This window comes from Drosophila nasuta, chromosome 3 (genome assembly GCF_023558535.2).
Source record: "Drosophila nasuta strain 15112-1781.00 chromosome 3, ASM2355853v1, whole genome shotgun sequence".
In the NCBI taxonomy this organism is placed as follows: Eukaryota; Metazoa; Arthropoda; class Insecta; order Diptera; family Drosophilidae; genus Drosophila; species Drosophila nasuta.
Window position 1 is genome coordinate 29,143,089 of NC_083457.1, and position 19,069 is coordinate 29,162,157.

A 19,069-nucleotide genomic window follows, 5' to 3' on the forward strand; every position below is an offset into this window, starting at 1 on the left:
CATAAATGGAACGAAGAGTGCAACTTATGGGTGAAATTTGCTCGTATATCCATCTAAATATATACACATATTATACTTTTGTATCTATTAAATATGCTCAAAATGTGCAAGATGGCTGTAACAAAATAATCTTAGTTTTTAGCTGTAAGGCCACATTGTGTGCCACAGCGATTTTATTATTAGACGTCAAAAAATAGATAATAATAATAATAATAAACGTAAATTACGAATTTCAAATTGTCAATAAGCAACAATATTAATACCAAAAAGAAATAAATAAATAAACATTGAAAGAGTCTCATCACATATTCAATTTGGAGACTGAATTTGAATTCAGAGTTCATATATTTTACAATACTCAACTTGATGTCTAACATAACCATCAAATAAATAAATAAATATGTTACAATTTTGAATTATTCATTTTCTGAAACTAAATGAATTTGATAACCTATAGACTACCAAATAGTATGCAACTGAACACGCCTATAATGTGAAATTTTAATGAAAACTTTTAAACATGTATCTGCTACATCTATTTGAAAATTGTTTCAAAATATGCACAAATGATTTTGTCAAAAGTTTTAAAAATTCTTGACGATTTCAATGCATTAACGCCGGACTATTGGTAACGAATATAATCGCAGTATATCTTTATAAATGTTTACAACTTTACTAGTATGTGTACAACTAACCACAAATTATCAATGTTTTAAGCCTCTTGATGTTTGGTGTTAAATAAAAAAACAAAAACCGCAAAATTGTCTAGTTTTAAAATTGTCTTTTATTCAATCAGTTACAGGATTTTCTCATTGTGCCAAGTTTCCAAGGCAATTCGGAAGTATATAATGAAAATTGTTGCCGTTTTCCATAATTCCTTCAATACCGTTTGCCATTTCGTTACATAGGCTTGTATGTACAATTTACTTTATTTAATTAAGCATATTTTTTTTTATAATCATACGATTTCAATAGATTTTCACTTTACAATTAAATATTTACTTAGATTGACTATGCGCTTTGTTAATAATTAAGAAATTTGATTATGCAATTGGGTTAAACTAAAATTATGTTGGATAAACGCGATCGATTGACGATTGTAAGTGTTATGGTTAAAATACAAAGTTCACTTTTGATATGGCGACAAGGATATTGGAAACCTTTACAAAAATTGATCAATCTATGCTTGTGTGAATGATTATAATATTTATCAGTGTATTAATAAAGAAATAGACTTTTGATTCTACACAGATTGGTCCAACGCTTCTTATTTTAAGTTTCACTTCTTGTTTTTATACATCTCAAATAAATAGCAAAGCTTGCTTAAAGGTCAAATTTAATACAAACATTGAATCTATTGTTTCGCTAAGATTTCATTTAATATATTAGTTGTATAGTTAATGTAAAGCTTTAACAAAAATTAGTGATTATATATATAAATCAGAATACAACACAGATTCTCAACCATAAGTTGGTGAGAAGTGCGATTCGGCCTAATAAAATGTTCAAATTGTTAAATGAGTGGGCAAAATGATCATAATATATATAGTTGTATATGTTAACACACAATTGGAGTACAGTGTAGTAAATAATTATAGAATTTATTGTTATTGCAATGTTCAACATTTAGGCACAAAATATATTGCTTTTCAATTAGATAGATAATAATTATTGCATATTTAATAGAGTTAAGCACTCCGTCTTTTTTTCTTTTGTTTCATTTTCATTTCGTTTTTCCCATTTTTTCAGTGGAGGAGTCTCATTGTAATCATAATAAAAAAATAATACATATAATGTCGGCGCTTGGCTTGTTAGGAATCATTTATCATATGTTATCAAAAACTCGTTCAAGTTGAAGCCACACGCTTCGGTGAATTGGTATTGCTGTTGGTCAACAACGCATCCTTGACGCGCTCGTGCTCATCTTGGAAGAAGATCTTCGTAATGACAACATCACCAGTGCTCAGCGTTTGTGATTCTGCATCGACTAGTTTGACCACTCGCTTGTCATTCGTCGATCTCAAGATGGGCGTAATACTGCGCTCCCCATGGCAATTACAGTTCTTCATGCTAAAAGCGCAGAGTCATAATATTAGTTATATGGCCAAGCAATTAAGGTTCTCATGCGTCTGCTGTAACTTACTTTCTTGTCTTTTCGCGTATGATTTGCAGATTCTCTGTGGTTGCAATGCTGGACCCCAACTGTTCCTGCATGGCATTGGAAGTAATAATCTGCAAGACAATGAATCAACAAATGTTCGCTTAATAGTTGCAAGTTGCACTTACTTGATCGCATGGCAATGTTGTTGCAGTCGTCAATATGGCCTCGAGCTTATCGATGCGCGCTATTCGATCCATCGATTTGTTCTGCAGTATTTCCTCCAGCATTTGCATCGATTCCGTTAAGCTCGGCGGCTCAGAGCTAAAACGCGGCGAAAATGTGCCTGATAGCGAGTTGTCCGATGGCACAGAATCCAAGCTGGGGAAGAAGTCATTCTCATTGGGCTCTGCATCGTCCTCAGAATCACTTTGATCTCTGCAAGCAATAAATATGATGTTATCCACGCTGCTCAGTATTTAGTTAGTATAACGTACTTGTTTGGATTGCCAGCAGACTCCATTTTCTCCAGCTTCTTGGCAACTTTGTAGTAGCCCTTGAGTCGCTCTTTCTCATCCTCCGTCAAGTCCATGTAACTACAATAAAAAACACAAGATTAGCATATATAATGCAGATATTATAATCTAACTTTAACTTACCGCAGCAGTCGTATTTCACGATTGGACAGCACAATGTTCTTGCTGGTCTGGGCCAGTTTCTGCTTGAGATCCGATACTTCAGTGCTAACCTTGCGCTGCTTCTTGCGTATTTTCACCTCATTCGGCTTGATCTGCATGAGTATTTGCTCCGAGCACAGCTCTGAGAATAGCTGCCGATTTTCGGGTTTAATCTGCTGCGCGAGATTGTTGAACAATTGATCGTGTATCAGCACAAGCACATCTCCGGCCGCATAGAGCATCATTTCGCGGGTTAGCGGCCGTTTGGCCCAGAACTTTTGATCTCGGCGATAGATTTGCTTGAGCTGATCCTTGATGGGATTACAGGGTGCATTGTATTGCTCGCACAGCGAGTTAAGTGATATGTATTTAGCCTTGTACACCTGCTTTCCATTCTCCTGATACTGCAAGATGGCATGCGCCGCCTGCGTGTCAAAGACATTGCGCAACAGTATGCCGAATTGCAGATACAAATTGACCGCATCATTGCGGCAATCGTGTATGACTTTAATGACCTGATCATGCTCCAGCAGCGTCTTGAGGCCTCCATCAGTGACCATGGCCGGGCAGGATTGCACATCGAACAGAAACGCCTCGCCACGCGCTGTACCAATCTCGATGAGCGTTATCTCGCCCTTGATTCCCAGATTGATGCCCTCGCAATCGAGCGACACCGCAATGTTGTTCTCATCTTTGGCCAGGTCCAGCAGTGCCTCGGTGACGAACGTTGAATGCTTCACGTTCGCAATGACTGTCGTGTTCTGCAGCACTTTAATTTTCCAGGTATCGCCAACAAAATAACTATGACTAGGTGAGGGATTGGCATTGTTCTGAGCTCCTGTTCCTGCTGCTGCTGTTGCCCCAGCAACTGTAGCACCTCCGGCTGCTGTTGCTGTTGCCGCTGCATTGCCAGATGCCTTCGCATGCACTGGACTTGAGTGCGAGTTCTGGTTGGCCAGCGATTTGTTGTCCTTCTCCAGATTCTCAGCCAAGGTGCGAATGACCAGCGTATTGATGCGTTGCTTCAGCGTTTGATTGACGCTATTCAAACGCTCCGTTGGCGCCGCAGTTGTTGCTGCCGTTGTTGGCTGCTGCTGTTGTTGCTGCTGCTGTTGCTGTGCTGCAGCACCTATGGGACCATAGTTGACCGTCGAACTGGGATAGTTGTTCTCACAGAGATTCTCCAGCTTCAGCTCCGACATTGGCACATAGCTATCAAAGCCCGAATTGGGCTCCGATTTATTTTGACCTTGTCCAAAGCCATTGCCGCCAGTCATATTGGAGACTGGAGCATTTAGCTTGAAGTTCGGCGAAACAATATTATTATTGTTGTTATTATTCACATTGTTATTCACATTATTGGTGAGTCCATTGCTGCGCATCGCCTGCGACTGCAAACGCTGCTGCACCGAGCTCACATTCTGCTGCTCCGCCTTTCGAGGATTCTGATTGTTGTTCAACGCATTGAATTGCTCGCGGGAACGGGCCTGAGCCTGCTGGATGTGCGAGTCGTTCAGCTTGGGCTTCTGCAGCAGCGTGACTAGATTCGCCTGTATGTGGAAGCAGTCGCCAAAGAGCTTGAGGAACGAGCTCAGATCCCCGGGCGTCTTGAACATGCGCAACCATTGATCCTGCGGAAAGTTGAGTGTCAGCAGATGGAACAATTGATCCACCAGCAGCGGTCCCTTCATCTCAATGCATTGTGCGAAAAAGTCGAGCATTTGCTGTGTGCCACGCGTATCGATGTTCGATTGCGGCAGATGCAAACGATCCCGGGCCGGCAAATCGGTCATATTCTCGCTGCCCACAAGCATCACATAGTCATCGACCACCTTGAAGGTGTCTGTGTGCTTCATCAGAAAGTCGGTGAACTCCTTGATGTGCTGACCTGTGCAACAAGAGCTCGCATTAGACAAAGGATCAATTTCACTTAACTATTCACTACTCACCCGATATGTGACGCACTTGGGGCGATGCCTGCGATCGATGGCCGAGTAGACTGCGCACGGGAACCTCGGCAGCGGCTCCATACTGCAGCATCTTGTTCTTGAAGTAGTCTTTAGCCTCTTGGATGTAGTCGCGCTTGCCACCGCTGTTGCCATCATCGGAGCTGCTGTGCTGATAGGCATTCACCTGCACATAGTCGCCGTCGACCAGGAATATCGATGGGTATTGGGCGAGAAATTTCTTGAGACCTGCCAAAGATGTCAATTACAATTAGTCTAAGCCATTAGTGAGAGACACCCTCCTCCTCCTCTACACGTATTACTCAATCTCAATCAGTTTATCACTCTACTATCGCTGTCTTTCTTCGTTTCTTTCTTTTCACTTGCAGTTAATGCAGTAAAAGTGTTAAACTTAATTAATTCCCCTTCGCGTAGCTGAAAGACATTTCTTTGTGGTCGCTATAACTGGGAAAGTACTTAATGTACATTGTGCTTCATACTTATAATATGTTAGTTGATTAATTTCGAGACGACGACGAGCGAGCTGAGAGAGTAATAGACAAGTTGAGCCGCATTGTATTGTATAACTTTGCTATCAGGTTGCCACATATGCCTGGCTTCCCATAATTAACGTTATTGTAAACACTAACTGAGATACATATGCACATATTTGCGATATGTTTCTCTCGCTGCTGCTGCTCTCCCTGTAAAGTTGGCAAAACTTTTGCTTGAAATGGCCTGAAAGAGCGATTGTTGTAACTCTAATGGCTTTACCCTCAGACAAGTTGCAATTGTGCGAATGAAAATGGCAGGATTACAACTTTTCGTTCTACACAAAGCAAAATTAAAGCGTAGTTATCAATGGATGGCAGTTTAAAAGGCTTGCAATTAAATTGAAAATTGATACTTAAATGTTGCAGTTTGTAAATTTGCATTGTTTGTTGAATATACTAAATATTGTTTTGTAAATGATAGTTTAAATTGAAGGGTTGCTTTCTCTTATAAATTATTTGTTGTATTGTTATTAAATAGTGATTCAATACTGAAACTTTACTGCTATTGTTTAGTCGTAATAAAAGGCATATCATTGTAATCAAATAGTAATATTACCATTGTAGTTTGATTGAAATTTGATAAACAAATGCCACAATATTTGAAAAAATTGTTTGCAGTGCAGTCAACTCCAGTCAAATGAAAAGTGAATGCACTCAAGCCAAGCATCGCGAGCTATTTATTTGATAAATCAGGTCATAGTTGCTGACTGACTGCCGTCAACGGCCTAGGGAAACGGCAAACGTCAACATTTGCTGCTAGCAATGGATAAAGCTAAGAGCTGAGGTGAGAGATGGGAGGTTTGATATGGGAGGGGCAACTCATCCGCCTCGTCTCGTCTTGCGTCTATTGTGTGTGTAATATGACGTGACATGACAAACGCGCAGCACATCTGCATGAGGCGGCAAGCGGAGGGGTAAGCGGAATAATGTTTTTTATTGTTGCGTGTCGAGGGGACAGCAACAGCAGAGGCAGCAACATCGACAGCAGCAGCAGCAACAGCTTCTACCTCGACTTGGTTTGGCATTGTTGTCAAATTGAGTTTGTAATATGCTTGGCTCAAAATGCGTTGCCTAAATTAATCCAATTGCATTATTTGTAACTCATGTAAATGAACTCTTGATTAATCGAGTTGTAAATAAATAGTCAAGCATTATGTAATCGTTATCCAAGTGCTTGTTGCACACAGATTTCCAACTGACAATCTAATCCAACAGATTCCTGTTCCATATGCTCAATGAGCCACAAAACTGACAAATGGCCTCCCTTCGCATCCCTTCTTTCTAGCCGCCCTCTTGGCAAGCGTATAAAAAAAAGGAAAGCAAAGTGAAAGAAAAATTGCTCAGCATTAAGCATGTGCCCTCTGCCTTGTGTTGGCCAACGACACACAAACAGAAACACTAAATGGGCCAAGCAACTGGTGCATAATTCAATTTTTATACTCCCTTATGCATTACACAAATTGAAATTGAAATTTACAGGTGACGCAGAGTGAACTTCATGAAAATTGTAAAGCAAACCACAAGAAACAAGAAATAAAAACAAAAAGAAAACAGTACAAATGGACAATATGCATTAATATTTATCGGGTATATCCTAGTCTGGAGACAGGCGTCGAGCCACTCAGCAACTCCATGGACACACAAACACACATATAGTATATACATTTGCACGATGTCATAAATGTATCTGCGAGGGTTGCCTTCAAAGTACGCATATAAAATTGAACCACAAAAAACAAACAAAATTATATTTATTTGTATATGTTTGTGAGTATAGAAATATACATTCAATGTATACGAATAAAATACACAGTTTAAAATATATATCGAAATAAATGATTGTCTAGAAAAAGGCAGGACAGCGTTCCCAGTAAATGTGGGTTTCATTTTTGGTTTGTTAGATTTACGTAATTTAATTTTGGTAGATTTATATTGTTTTATAAGCCCTTTGTATTGGGTTATATAATATTATTGTACTCTTCATCTTCATTATATAATCCTTTAAATAAAAAAGTGTGACCAAATATACATAAATTTACATATATTATTATATAAATAGGCTGAACTGTAACTTCAAATTAAAGATAAGGTCTCGACGTCTTTAAATTAAATAACATTTGAAACGTAGGGCATAATATTTAAAAATTTCCCAAAATTGAAATATTCATAATACTGAAATCTGCATGGCGCATAGTATTTAAAAATTTCCCAAATTGATACTTGATAAATTGAATACTGAAATCTGCATACTCAAATTTGCATTCTGCAAATTTTCTATTTAAAAATTTTCACAATTAAAATATTCCCAGAATTTTCAACTGAAAATTTCGTATTCAAAAATTAAATATTTCGAAATATATAATACTGAAATCTGAGCTTAAACATTTTGCCAAGAAAGCGAATTCACTTATTAGTTATGATTATTTTAGAAACGTAACAATTATTTATTTATAACATTTGTACCAATAACAATAATTTTGATACATATTTTGTTCCATTTTGTATTCACACATTACATTAAATTACAAATCAATGGTAAAACGCAAAGCCCAGTTCTCATCGACATTAAATGGACCCTTTATGAGACATTCGTTGGAGGTGCAAATGCCAACAGTATAATTGCATATAGTTGCGTTATCCCGAAAATATATGGATCGCATGCATAGGGATATCAAGTCGACAGCTTCTCTCATGGTAAATGGACGATCTGCGGGCTTGGCAGCTCTGATCAAGCTATTCGCGAGCAACGGCCCCGTTCCGCCGACTGCAGCATACTTCTTGTACTCCACTTGGCCAAGTTCATTCATTTTACCCAAAACAGGTGAACCGTTAGTACGAATGCCGCCCACAATCATTTGAGCACAGTACGGCTTGAGTTGCAATCGACGCTCTCGGTTGAGATTGCGTAACCAATGCAATGCGTTCTCGGGCCTCAGCTCGATGCCGTCGTTCCAACAAAGGTCGCGGACCACAATCTGGTCTAGGGACTTCTTCATGTCGAGTATGTCCGGAAAGTCTCCAATGCCGCTAAGTAGAATGTGTTCGTTAATCTTGAGTACCCGATCCATGGTGTGACAAAGATGCACATTTTGACAGCGCACCACATTATCGGCTGCGATCACAACTCCATTCTCGAACCTAATGCCAATCGCAGTGCTGGTCAGATTTAAATTAACAGGTATAAAATCTTGTTGATTCGGATCGCTTGTCATTTTCGGCGACCTTTTGGCAACTATTTAATTATTTGTGTTGTTTAAGTACAAGCTTAAATTATACACTAGAAAATATTATAGCTTTTTGCTCTGATCACGTAAATAATAGTACTTATATGTAGTGCTAAGCTAGGCTAGTAAACATTTCAAAAAACCCTCGCCTACTTATTTGTTTCGTTTTGTTTTTTTTTTTTATAGTGCCAAGCAAAATATTGTACAATGCAAGTATTTGCGGAACTGAGAGACAATATTTGCCCGGCTGCAGAGCAGAATTTCTTGGCTGGCTAACAAGAATATTTGGTGGGTGTCGAGACCCCCTCTCTCTCCTCCCCCGCACTCCCCATACTCGAGGAGCAGGTGTCGGCAGTGGCACATTTTACGGTCAGTCGCCGCTTTTTTGCCGCTCACATATTGGACACAATTTTGTGGGCAATTTTCAAATGCACCGCAAAAGCATACGCTATAAATATATGCATATTTATGTTATGTATTCTTATTGAAATACGACTTTAACCCCAGACGGGCCAGTGGAACACAAGAAGGCAGTCGAATGGGGGAGGGTATGGGGGCCAGGTAAAAAGGGTTATGCGGCAATAAATTCAAGATTTTATGTCTTGCGAGGTGTAACGAAAGTGAAACACGTTCTCCTTCATATGTGACTTCACTTTGCTGATGATGCGAGCATGGCATGGCAATTGAAAGATTGGGTTTGGGAATGCCTAGCAGCAAGCATGACTTCATTATAGGCACATTAATTGGGGCATTTGGCCCCATTATACGCAAAGGGCGCGCAATTAATAAACAACAAATTCGCTTAAAGTCTTTGGCGAAAACAAAAGGAAAATCAATGCCGAATGAAATCTAGAGTCATTTCCATTTCCATATCCAGCTCCATATCCAGCTCCATTTCCATCTCCACTTGCATTTTCCCCATTTGCCTTCTACACACACACACACACACACACAAGTTAACAACAATAACATAAACCTTGACAGCTGGCAGGAAAACACAACTCGACTCAACTCAACTCAACTCCAGTCAGACGCACATTGCCGACACGCAATTCGAAAGCCTCTAGACACGAGACCGTAGAGTGGGGGAAGGGGAGAGTGAAAGGTCTGGGTCTGAGGGTGCCAAATGGAGCAACCGACTGCTGTCGGCATAAAATCGTTAAATTTATGTCCTCTGACTGGGCTGCGAATCAAAAGGGCGCAAGTCAAAAATTGAAATGTGTAACTGGGATAAGTAATGATGCCAAATGAACGAGGATTACTTAAAGCTGCACGCCTCGATCATTTAACAGGGTATATACACTACTTATTGGGCAATCTCACTCATTCTCTCTCTGTCTCTCTTTCTGTCTCTTTCGCTTGCTTGCCATTTTGAGTGCAAGTTGACAAATGCGTTCCACCTTCGCATTGTCAATCGATTACGCAAAAACAAAAACAACTTTGTCTATGAGTCAAGGGGTTGCTTCGCTTTTGGGAGGGAGGAGGTTAGAGACCTTCGTAAGCCGCGCTAATATGGCATATTTGTATGTGTTCAAGTGTTCAATTATTGGACAACACACACACACACACACATAACTGCGGATACAGATACAAATACAGAGATACAGATACGAGTGTAGTTTGTTTTTTATGGTTTTCTGTTGATGTTTGGCCAAATGATTGGCACAAAATGCATGCGAAACTTGTTTTTGCTTTGGCGATCGCTTGTCAAATTAACAGTGAAATGGGCACGCTACGATTTGGTAACAGTTTGTTTAAGCCATTAGCATAGTTTGGTTAATAACTTAAAGGCTTCGAGAATTCTTGCTGATGGCTGCAGAGCGTCAATTCGACGGTCGTTCATTCTAACGATGTGCTCTCGATGCTTTCAACACTTTTAAGCTGACACAAAATTGCTAGTGACATTAATTTCGTAAATGTTTTCTTGTTTGCCAGCAAAACCCTCATCAATCGCTAGGGAATTGAGAACTATACACACACACACAAACACACATACACATACACATGCATTATTGAAGCAACAAATGGGCAGCTCACTGTCTCACTCCCACTCTTCCTTTCCCCATATCTTTCGCTCTCACTTTCTAGTATAGTAAGCTATATTATTTGAAATTCAATTGAACATTTTTGTCACGTAATCGACACTTTTCTATTACAAACCAAACAAGAAAAGCAAATTTACCCACATCATCATTTCGATTCAGGTTTGGGGTTTGGTTTTGGGGTTTTGGTTCTGGGCTTTAGCTTTAGCTAGAGCTTCGTGGGCATTATGAAAATATCAAAGGTATTGCAAGTTGGCAACAGAGCGCCCTTAACGGTTTATAAGTGGTATAAGCAAAAACGTTGACAAGAAAAGGTGACGCATAAAAAATGTTTATTGGACGACCATCGTCCGTTTGGTCAAGCTTTTGGGACTTGTCACTGCAAAAGTTCTTGAGCTTATGGCTTAACAAATGTCCGAAAGCTTTAGCAGCGGGTTAAGCACATTAAAGACTAGCTTCGATAGAAGCTTTGTGCAACCAGTTCAACTTTCGATTTAGGTCAGAATTCACAACTTTCTCTCTTTTCATATAAAGTGAATTCAGTTCTATTTATAAACCTGAACCTTGACATTGTGTATTTTAATATGTTCATTATGCTGGCTTTATGTCTTTCGAGACACGACCACTTTGCGTGTTAGTTACAAATATATTCTGCGAGAGCTTTGCTTTTGAAGCTCCTTAAAGCTGTCATTATTCATAACAACAATAATAATAATGTATAGTAATGGCGATAATTATTAAAGTTGCAGCACACGTCACACGACGAAGTAAAGTCTAAAAGACATATGTATTTGAAGTGCGATAAACATTTGTTGAAAGCATTTGTGTTGCACACATTTGATTAATGCAATTAATGCAACCACAAGGTGTGAAAAATGCATGTAATAAAAATGTGTTATAAATGGAAAATAATTAGCAAGGCATGCCAAATTAAACAACAACTCAACTATGAAAATACGATAAGAATTCTTGTGTCTCGTGTCTGGCAAAAACAAACACCAACAAACTGTCAAGAACTGATTTTAAATTCAATGCATTTCTGTCAATATTTATCTTTCGACTGTTGCATACAACATGAAATAATAATGTTACCTTTGCAGGGTATGAAATGCACTTTTTAATACAAAACTTAATGACTGATATTAATCTGAGAACTCACACAAACAAAACTGTCACTGTTTCCTGTACAACAAATCGTCTTACGCATAAGCTTCTAATTATACGCTAATGGATCTCAAAGCCATTTTCCCATACTATAGTATATAGTATATAGTTTTGTATAGTAGTGGAAAGTGCAATGCTCTGCCTGAGAGAAGTGGTTTATTTTTAAAATATTTGAAGAGTTGGGAATTGCTATTTTTGAAAACGCCTGCATCTTGGATGATGAACTTGTTTACTTGTGACTTGAATTGTTGTTGAGTTGTTGGAATTGTTGAATGGTTGAGGTTTCAGTTTTTTGAGTTTGTTTTTTGTTTAAGAGCGGACGTACAAATCGAGTATTTCATGTTATTTTTCATGTGGGGGAAATCGATGGTGTTTTTTCTGACGTCGATGTAAACAAAAACACGCGGTTTTCAAGTGCTTTTGATACGACAACAAAACCCTGTACTTTAAAAGTGTAGTAAACGAGTTTTGCTATCTAATTGAACCTATATTTTTGTATAGGATATTTGCTAGTCGGTTCAAACTCTGATGTCTGGTGTCGATTTCTTTTGCGGTTAGAGCTTCAGCTTCAATTGGCGACTCTCGACCAACAACTGACGACTGTCGACTGGCAATGGCAATGGCAATGACATGTGCACTTGGACAAGTCAAGCACTTTACCAGCATCAACAACAATCACTACAACAACAACAACAACAAAAACAATAAAACCCCCGCAGGTGCACAAATATGTTGCTAGCATATTTGTGTTTGTTTGCCCACTATTAGGTTTCACTGTACCAGTTTCGTATTACCTCAAGACATCTATGAATTGAAATAGTGAAATGTGTTTTCTTGACTCACCGGACTGACTACCGCCGGCGATTTGTCGCATCTCCTTGGTGAACTCCTTGTTGCCAAACTGACAGGATAGATCGTGCACAGTGCGGGGTTCCCCCTTGTCCAGCAGTCGCTCAAGGAAGAACAGCAACGTCATGTTGCGTGCCATTTCATATTCCATGGATTCCATAATTCGTATTTCGTATTCCGATTACCGATTGCCTTGGTTAGTTAATCGTTTTAAATATTAATGCCAAAGTACGTCACGTTCCAGCTGATATTCTTTAGTTGTTGCTATCTGAAATTAGAAATAACGTTAAAAAGTTTCACTTGCTGGCGACCAATTGATAATGTCAAGTACAGCGACAACAACAATAACAACAACAACAACAATAAAAGAATCTTATGCAATGCACACATAAAGAAAAGCAAACCGCAGTCACACACACACACACATATTGACACAGTGTATCTATATGAGCATAGTATAAAACTACTATATAGTAGTACTGTGTGTATTTACGTACGTTTGACCTCACTCTTTTCCACTTTTTTTGCAACGTCTGTCTTTACTTATTTAATGCGAGTACTCATCCACTTTTCTACTTGAGTCGCTACCGCTTTTATGTTATTGCATTTTTGTGCTTTTCCTCCTTCATTTCTATCTTTATCTCTCTGCCTTTGCCTTTGCCTCAGTCTCAGTCACATCGGCTAGCATTGAGTGTCTTCTTGCACTGAGCGTGCAAAGCCATAAACTCGACTTGCACGTCGGCTTTGCGGCTTGAATAATTGAAAAGCCGCCACGTAAATATTGTTCTGTTAGCTGCAACGTGTTTATTTCTCGTTATCCTTCCGCAAGAAGAATCCTTGCGACGCGCACGAATGTTGAAAGACAACTGAGCCTAACAGCGCTGCCGCTGCCCCGCAGTCGCAGCTCTTAAGCACTCTGTTAACTAACAGAGGCTGAGTAATGTTGACCCACGCTAAGGAATGTCGCCGCTACTCTCACCAAAAATAGACATGTGTTTGTGACATCAAAAAACATTTTAACTGCATGCTAAGTAGGTAATGAAAAACTTTGTTTCTTGTTGTTAACAAAAGCATAAATTAACGCCAACTTTGTCTACTTGCTGATTGCTCATTACAATACTTCTGGCTAGGGCTTAGAACAATTTTGTCTGTTAAATTGCTCTCTCACGTCCTTTAGTTTAACAGCGCTCTCTTCGCATTGCTGTTACAGACATAAACAAAGGCGACAACAGCTGATTGGCAGGGCAGACAAGGACAGCGGTTTGAAAATCACGGCGAATTCATTGCGTACTCAATATGTGTGTTGTTGTTATTTAGTTTTTTGTTCTTCACGCTTTGATTGTTGGTTAGCGTGTGAAAAACAGGTGAGTGACACAGAAAAAGATGGACAAGCAACGGATATTGTATGTATGTAGAATACATAAAACCTGACTACACAGTCTACGGTTTGTTTATCGAAATTAACTTGCTAAGCTCCCCGAGTACGTGTGTTTGTGTCTTCGGTTGATAACCAAAAACCGTTGACAACGGCCACATACACCTAATACAAAATGTATTGAGAACAGGAACAACAACGGCGAACCCCGCAACGAAAACGCCAACAACAACAGTGAACATTCCAAAGCAGCGGCACTTATTGGCTAGTTTACATACACATATGTATATTCTTGTGTGTGTATTGTGTTACTGCGATGGTATGCTGAGCGGCCGCTCTTGCAAATGTATGTATGAGTATCCAAACAAGAAACTTCAGCCAACACCGATAAAAATTTCTTATTAGACCCGATGTTAGCACTGTTGCTATTTCTTTGACTAAAAAGAGATGGCAACATTTGTGAAACAAGTGCAAACTGTTGGTGACTGTTCAACGTAGAAAGGTAAAAACAATAAAAACAACAACAACAATAGCGAAAAGAGCGGAGGGCAATGCGAAATGATAAAAAGAAAATAGCATACAAAATATTTTGCAATACGCGGCAGAGAAAACGCGCAAAAACACACACTCACACAGACACATAAATACAACTAGCAAAGCAAATAGCAAAAACAATGTCAATGAAAGAAATGAGCGTTATACAGTGAGTGAGCGAATATGTTAGCTTATTTATAAGTATGTACATAAGTATGTAATACATTTACAATGGGCATACTTATATTCATACGTATGTGAGTATGCAAAAGCAAAAGTGAAAAATGCAAGTAATGTGTAATTACCTGCGTTGTTGTGGTATTTACTTAAGTGGACTTTGTAATCTATATTTAAAATCACTTGTATCAATTTGTATAATGCCTTTTATATTGTAAAAGAAGAGAGACTGTTATTAAGTGCTCTCGATTGCTAACTCTTTCTCTCCTTCTTCTATTTCTTTCTCACTTTCTTCCTCTTTCACATACACTTACACACGCGCACACTCACACACGATACTGATCCTCGCGTTGGGGATTTTGGCAGTTTTTTCTGTTAGCACTTTCTCACTCTCAATTGATTTGCTTGTTGAATTTATTCAATGAGAGAGACTGAGCTCTTTAATTAAATTATGTGCATGCGTTTAGCATTTTTTCGGCGTAATTATCTTATTGGACTCGAAGACGACAGCTCACAACTTGTTGTTGCTTACGTATGCGCGAGTATGTGTGTGCAGGCTGGCTGGCAGGTAAGAACTAAGTCTGTGTGCGCGCGTCGCGTCGGTGTGTGTAAGGCACTTTGGATGGCAAGTTAAAAGCGAGTTGAAAACCACTTGTTGCACAAATTTTTTATAACCCGAACCAATGAGTGCAGTTGACACAGGATTTTTTAGCAAATTTTATGCGTATTTTATGCAATAAAACACACGTTTGCATATGTAAAAACGGCACAAATTGGTCAACAACGGAGGTTTTTGGAGCGATGATGACAACGCGAACGCGACTTCAGGTGTAGCGTGACCATAAGTTGGATTTTAAAATATACTATTCCGCTTCCAAAAATATACCAACACAAATTGCTAGTATTATTTGCGATATTAGAAAAACGTTAAAATTGAGTAACTTAACATGTTCCAGATCAGTTTCTTCTTAAAAGGCTGAACAAACAAACATTAAATATATAATGGCCTTTTCATCATTTGGTTAAAAAAAGCAACCAATCAATCTTCAGGTGTGACTTGAGCAGCGATACGAATTGTTTGCCCAGTGAATGGCAAACAGCTGAGCGTAGGCGGCCGTTAAAATTAGTGTGACCAGCCTCGAACGAGTCTGTATATTTACATTGCCATTTTGAGTTAACAGCCGTGCGGTTTACATGTCTGGCAGCACTGCATTTACAGAAAACAATTTGGCATGGCGCGCACTGGCAGCGCTGTTAAGTGAATTTGAATCAATTAACCGATCACTCACTTTTAACAACATTTTAAATGCAGCAATGACTGATGAATTGAGACCGCACCTTAGCTATTTGAAATATAAAGGCATATGACTGATATAAATCAGCTGCAATAGCGATAAGGAAAACTGCGAAACGCACACACGCAACTGAGTCATTAAATTTATGCATATGCGACACGCGTCGCCAGCGATGCAATCGTCGCTTTGTCTTGGATGATTGACAAGCGAGCAACCGAAGTCAGACAGGCAACTGCAGGCTGCTCAGCTTCAGCTTGGCTAACGGCGACCTGGCGCAAATTGGCCATATGCAAATTACAAATGCATATAGCAAAAAAAAGGTGTTGCCCGCAGGCCAGTGACAATTTTTCCGACACCATCCAGATCGCGATTGTGATGGGGTTGTAGCTGCAGTTGCTACACAAGTGTGGCTTAGACATGGCGCCGACACGCTGCCTCAGCCTCTTCCTCCATGCCTCCCACCTCCTGCCACATGTTGGTCGTAATTGAACGCATCCGTTGTACATTTAGTTGCCTTGTCTCGACTTGTTGCTGCTAATTAGAGCTCTTGCGAAACGAGAAGTTGCAGGAGAGGGGGAAAATGACTACGCATACGCTTAATGTAAACATTTATAACTGCTGCGTTTATTCAATTAAAACGCACTGATTTGATTCAGCTCATCGTCGCTACTACAAATTGCAGTCACGTTGTAAAGAAATTCCGTCTAGAAATTCGCCTTTGTGATTACCCAAATGGTTGTCTAGCAAACTGGCCGATGTTGATGTTATGGCTGATGAGCAATTTGCAGTCGGGATTACGCTATTGCATTAAGCTGCCACGCCCACTTGCTTAACAGCTCATCAAGACTACAAGTACCTGTCTGCTTATAAATACATGTTTATCCAATGAGGGGAAAATGAAAAAGCAAAAAAAAAAAACAGTTCATCAACGACAACAAGCTGTGCATTGTCCAAGCTACAAGTTTCGAGTTGTGTATTTGAGTTTCAGCTTAAGCAGTCGTCAGAGGAAATGCGGCTAACAACAGCGAGAGGAGTTCGAAAAGTTGCCGAAAGGTGCCACGCCCCGTTTTACAGATGCTAAGCACAACTATAATGTCCACCCAGGTGGTTGTTGTTGACTGTCCAAAATGAAAACGTTAACAGTTTGTTAGCAACAAGCAAAAACGGGTATTCATAGATCATTCACTCAGCATTCAGCAACTAAAGAGGTGTCAAAAGAGGCGCCCGCTTTCAATGCCACTGCCACGTCCTGCTGTGCGGACTGGAGGGGTGCAACAGTGTTGCAAGCAAGAAGGCAAACAGACGAGGCAACATTCAAAGGGGTGACGAAGTTGCAAAATTATTTATGTGTCACTTCTAAACACGACAACAACTTTAGCTGCATTCGAAATGCATTCGAATGGAAAATAGCGTAGATTTTCACAAGATAAGGGAGGAGTGAGGGGAGAGGCGTTACCTGAAATTTTCTCTAATGTGCGCATAAATTCGCTGCAGAATCCACGCCTCATCCTCCACGATTTATGCGCTCGTAATCTTCATCAGCCGCCAGCTTCAAAGTCCGACTCCGTCTTAGCCTCCGTCTTGGCCTTATCTGTTAAAGCTTGGCCAAGATTTATAGATTTCACTTGCAGGCAATATTGCGGCGCCATAAATAATGCGCATATCTCAAAATTGACTTGAACTCATTAATAAGCGTTTAGGGCCAGCACACAAATTGCAGAGGCCCAACTAATTGCCATGCCACACTTCAGACTCTAGACTCCACAAAACGCAGCCCACATGGATTCACAGGACACGGAACATGCTGCCACTCGTTGTGTGTGGCAGCCACAGCAACCCAGCAGCAGCAGCAGACACGTTCCACGTTTTCTTCTTCAGTTCGTAGACAAAAGGCTGCTCAGCGATCTGCGTCGCGGGACTAAAAATATAAATAAAATGTTACCCACGCAACTCTTGGCCCACGTTCGCCATAACGACCTATGACTGTGCAGTTTCCCTGCCTCCTGCCTCCTGGCTGCCGGCTGCTGCTCCCACATTCTCCTTCTCGTCCTCATCGACACCTCTTTCACCCTTGGCAGCGACTGCTTGTTACACGTCCAGAGACGCTGCATGTGGAAAATTTAACGCTTTCTGCGCTGGACATTGTGGCATGAAATGTGGTCATGCCTCGCAGCGACACGAAGCCGCATAGAACTTTGCTCTCATACTAACAGGCAAGCTTGCTCGACTGCAGCACACCCTGTAAATGCGACGAAAGATCAGACTGACGAATGGAACCCAAAAACTTTGAGTTGAAATGTAATTTAAATAAAAAATGTTTTCAAAAACATAAATGAAATAATTCCGAATTGTGAAGTGATTTAAAAGTTTCATAGTTAATATGTATTATCAATATAACATCATAAAAACCAAGTCGAAATTACATTTTTCAATATCTTTTGAACAGTTTTATTTAATTACCTTGTTGATTTAGTAATCTAAAAGTAATCTGAATTGCAAATTTGTATAAAGAATAGTAAATTAATGTAAAAATCCCTTTTAAGAATCTAATGAAAGTCCGAGTTATGGAAATTAATCAAAAACCAGAATAGGGTTTTTCAAAGAATAGTAATTTAAGAATCTAATAATAGTCCGTATTATGAAAAGTAATCAAAAACATCATAGACATAGGTTTCTTAAAGAATAGTAATTTAAATTAAAAATACATACCTTTTTTCAGAATTCAATGAAAGTTCGAAGTATGGAAAGTAATAAGAAATAGCATTGTAGTTATAATGAAATAACATAACTGAGTAGCAATTATATTATTTTATATCATTGGATTCTTTTGACTATATATATTTTGTTTTAGTTTGGACATCTGCTTTTTTGTATGCATTTAAGCATGGATGGTTGCCTAAGTAATAAAGAACTTTTAAATTATCTTAAGCAAATTTGTTATTGATGTTATAATTAATCTATATTTAAACTACCAATTAAACTATCGTGAAAAATCAACAATTACAGTCAATGTAAAACCTTCATATGCTTAAACTACTTTCCATACAACAGCAAGAATGTAATCCAACCCCATTTAACAAGCATTTCCAGGGTATTTACAAGAATGCCAGGCAATAATAATTTCTATCACGAGC

General features: G+C 39.3%; 1 protein-coding gene across 1 annotated transcript; it reads right to left on the reverse strand.

The window, feature by feature from the left end:
- Positions 1 to 1,789: 1,789 nt before the first annotated feature.
- Positions 1,790 to 15,468, reverse strand: LOC132794418 (uncharacterized). Its single transcript, XM_060804866.1, has 8 exons — positions 14,769 to 15,468; positions 12,549 to 12,822; positions 4,725 to 4,970; positions 2,758 to 4,663; positions 2,596 to 2,694; positions 2,287 to 2,536; positions 2,144 to 2,232; positions 1,790 to 2,070 (listed from the first exon to the last, which is right to left on the reverse strand). The coding sequence occupies exons 2-8, from the start codon at positions 12,712 to 12,714 to the stop codon at positions 1,848 to 1,850; spliced, it is 2,979 nt and encodes a 992-aa protein (XP_060660849.1). The 5' UTR covers positions 12,715 to 12,822; positions 14,769 to 15,468; the 3' UTR covers positions 1,790 to 1,847.
- Between the last annotated feature and the right edge of the window lie 3,601 nt (positions 15,469 to 19,069).

Bases quoted from the DNA above. Each gene is read 5' to 3' on its own strand.
- LOC132794418 (XM_060804866.1), bottom strand. From the start codon at position 12,714: ATGGAATCCATGGAATATGAAATGGCACGCAACATGACGTTGCTGTTC. The intron at 4,971-12,548 runs GTGAGTCAAGAA...CATCTTTGGCAG, and splicing joins CGCCGGCGGTAGTCAGTCCG to GTCTCAAGAAATTTCTCGCC. The intron at 2,537-2,595 runs GTACGTTATACT...TATTGCTTGCAG, and splicing joins TCTGCTGGCAATCCAAACAA to AGATCAAAGTGATTCTGAGG.